Source organism: Limulus polyphemus, unplaced genomic scaffold (genome assembly GCF_000517525.1).
Source record: "Limulus polyphemus unplaced genomic scaffold, Limulus_polyphemus-2.1.2 Scaffold366, whole genome shotgun sequence".
In the NCBI taxonomy this organism is placed as follows: domain Eukaryota; kingdom Metazoa; phylum Arthropoda; class Merostomata; order Xiphosura; family Limulidae; genus Limulus; species Limulus polyphemus.
In genome coordinates this window covers 365,408-366,972 of record NW_013665976.1, presented here as the reverse complement: position 1 = coordinate 366,972, position 1,565 = coordinate 365,408, and the positions used below count along the sequence as shown (strand labels likewise).

The 1,565-nt window shown below is 33.9% G+C and overlaps 1 protein-coding gene across 1 annotated transcript in view; it reads right to left on the bottom strand.

Moving 5' to 3' along the window:
• Positions 1-1,565, bottom strand: part of LOC106457728 (GTP-binding protein 128up-like) — a 17,875-nt gene that overhangs the window by 12,492 nt on the left and 3,818 nt on the right. Inside the window, exon 2 of the mRNA XM_013917171.2 lies at positions 1,265-1,430. Within this exon, the coding sequence (XP_013772625.1) occupies positions 1,265-1,430 (166 nt within the window). The remainder of the gene's footprint in view (positions 1-1,264; positions 1,431-1,565) is intronic.

Here is a 1,565-nt window from a genome sequence, read left to right as displayed (position 1 = left end):
AATGAACCCCAAACACCTTGTTAACAGCTACAACCTTACGCTACTTGTCTCTTAATGAACCCCAAACACCTTGTTAACAGCTACAACCTTACGCTACTTGTCTCTTTGTATTATGGAAATAATTATAAATGAAATTAATAATAGTATATGAAATAATGTTGATTTCATGCTAATATGTAATTGTATTGTAATGGATGTTTTTCCTCCTTTCACAGAGTATAATCTTTGTTTTAACCACAATCAAGAATATTTCTTGCACCTAATTCAGTTTACTGCATTAATCTTGTAGCATAATCTAGTTGAAATAGTTCACTTATCTTAACATTTTGTTCACTTCTTTCACTTGGTAATCCATTATTCATTTTTAATGCCCAAGTCTTTAACAATTTATGTTAGATATAATTAATCTGAATCACTGCAAGAGAACATTATTAAGCCAAGTAAACACATTCATTCAATGGAGTTAACTTCAGTCAAATGGACACACAAACACTGCTTTCCTTTACCTGCAAGCAGAACTCCCAAACAGACACTTGCTATTAACACTATGTGGAAAACAAGGCCCCATACATCCACAATTACCCTAGGAAAGTGCACTACAGCCACACCTGAAGAACACAAACTGATATTTAGCCACATGGGTCCTCTTTTACTACATGCACCCACACACAATGCACCAAACTAACTATTGCAACAACACAATGCATAAAAGGCACAAACTAAAGAAACAGAACCATACCTCTGTTTCCCCAACCCCTATGTACCCATAATCCCATGTTTTAAATTCAATCACTTTCGCATCAAGAAGTTCTAACATAACACCTAATTCAAACATGTATAATGTTTAAGGGAAGAATTCCAATAAGAGTTGGTGAACAGCTCATAATTCATGTAAAAAAATAAGGACACTTGAACAGATCCTACTATATATCTTTTATATTGCAGAATTACAATGTTAACCCTTAATTCATAAAATGTTGGTTAACATATATTACTAATTTTAATTTTGATCATTAATCCCAAAACGTGCTCCTAATATTATTACGAATACTACATAAGGACAACTCAAAAATCATATGAAATGACATAAAATACACAATTTATGAGGATATGCCTTAAGTTGATGTAAGCAATTCAAAAACACTGATAATTTAATCACAAGTTTTGTTTTTTACCATTTCTTGGGCGTGCAATCCCATTTTCATCTCAGTCATCATCTTTGACTACTTATGAAAGATATAACCACAAATTTTTAAAACCATACCAACAAATCCAATTCTAGCATCACCAGTTTTGGCCACATCAAAACCCTCGCCTGGACCACCACCTCCTCCCTTGGGCGTGATAAGTTCACGTCGCAATTTTGCCAGCCTTGCTTTCAATAACCCAAGATGACCCATTGTTGCTTTGTTTCTTTGGGTCCGAGCCATCTATGATACAGATTTAAATGAATGATTAAAAAAAAAGATGTAAAACTAATAAATAAAGTTGGCAATACAAAATGGGAAAGAGTTCCATATGGCACCCCCACCCAAAAATTGTACAAACCTAATAGAGAATCGGTG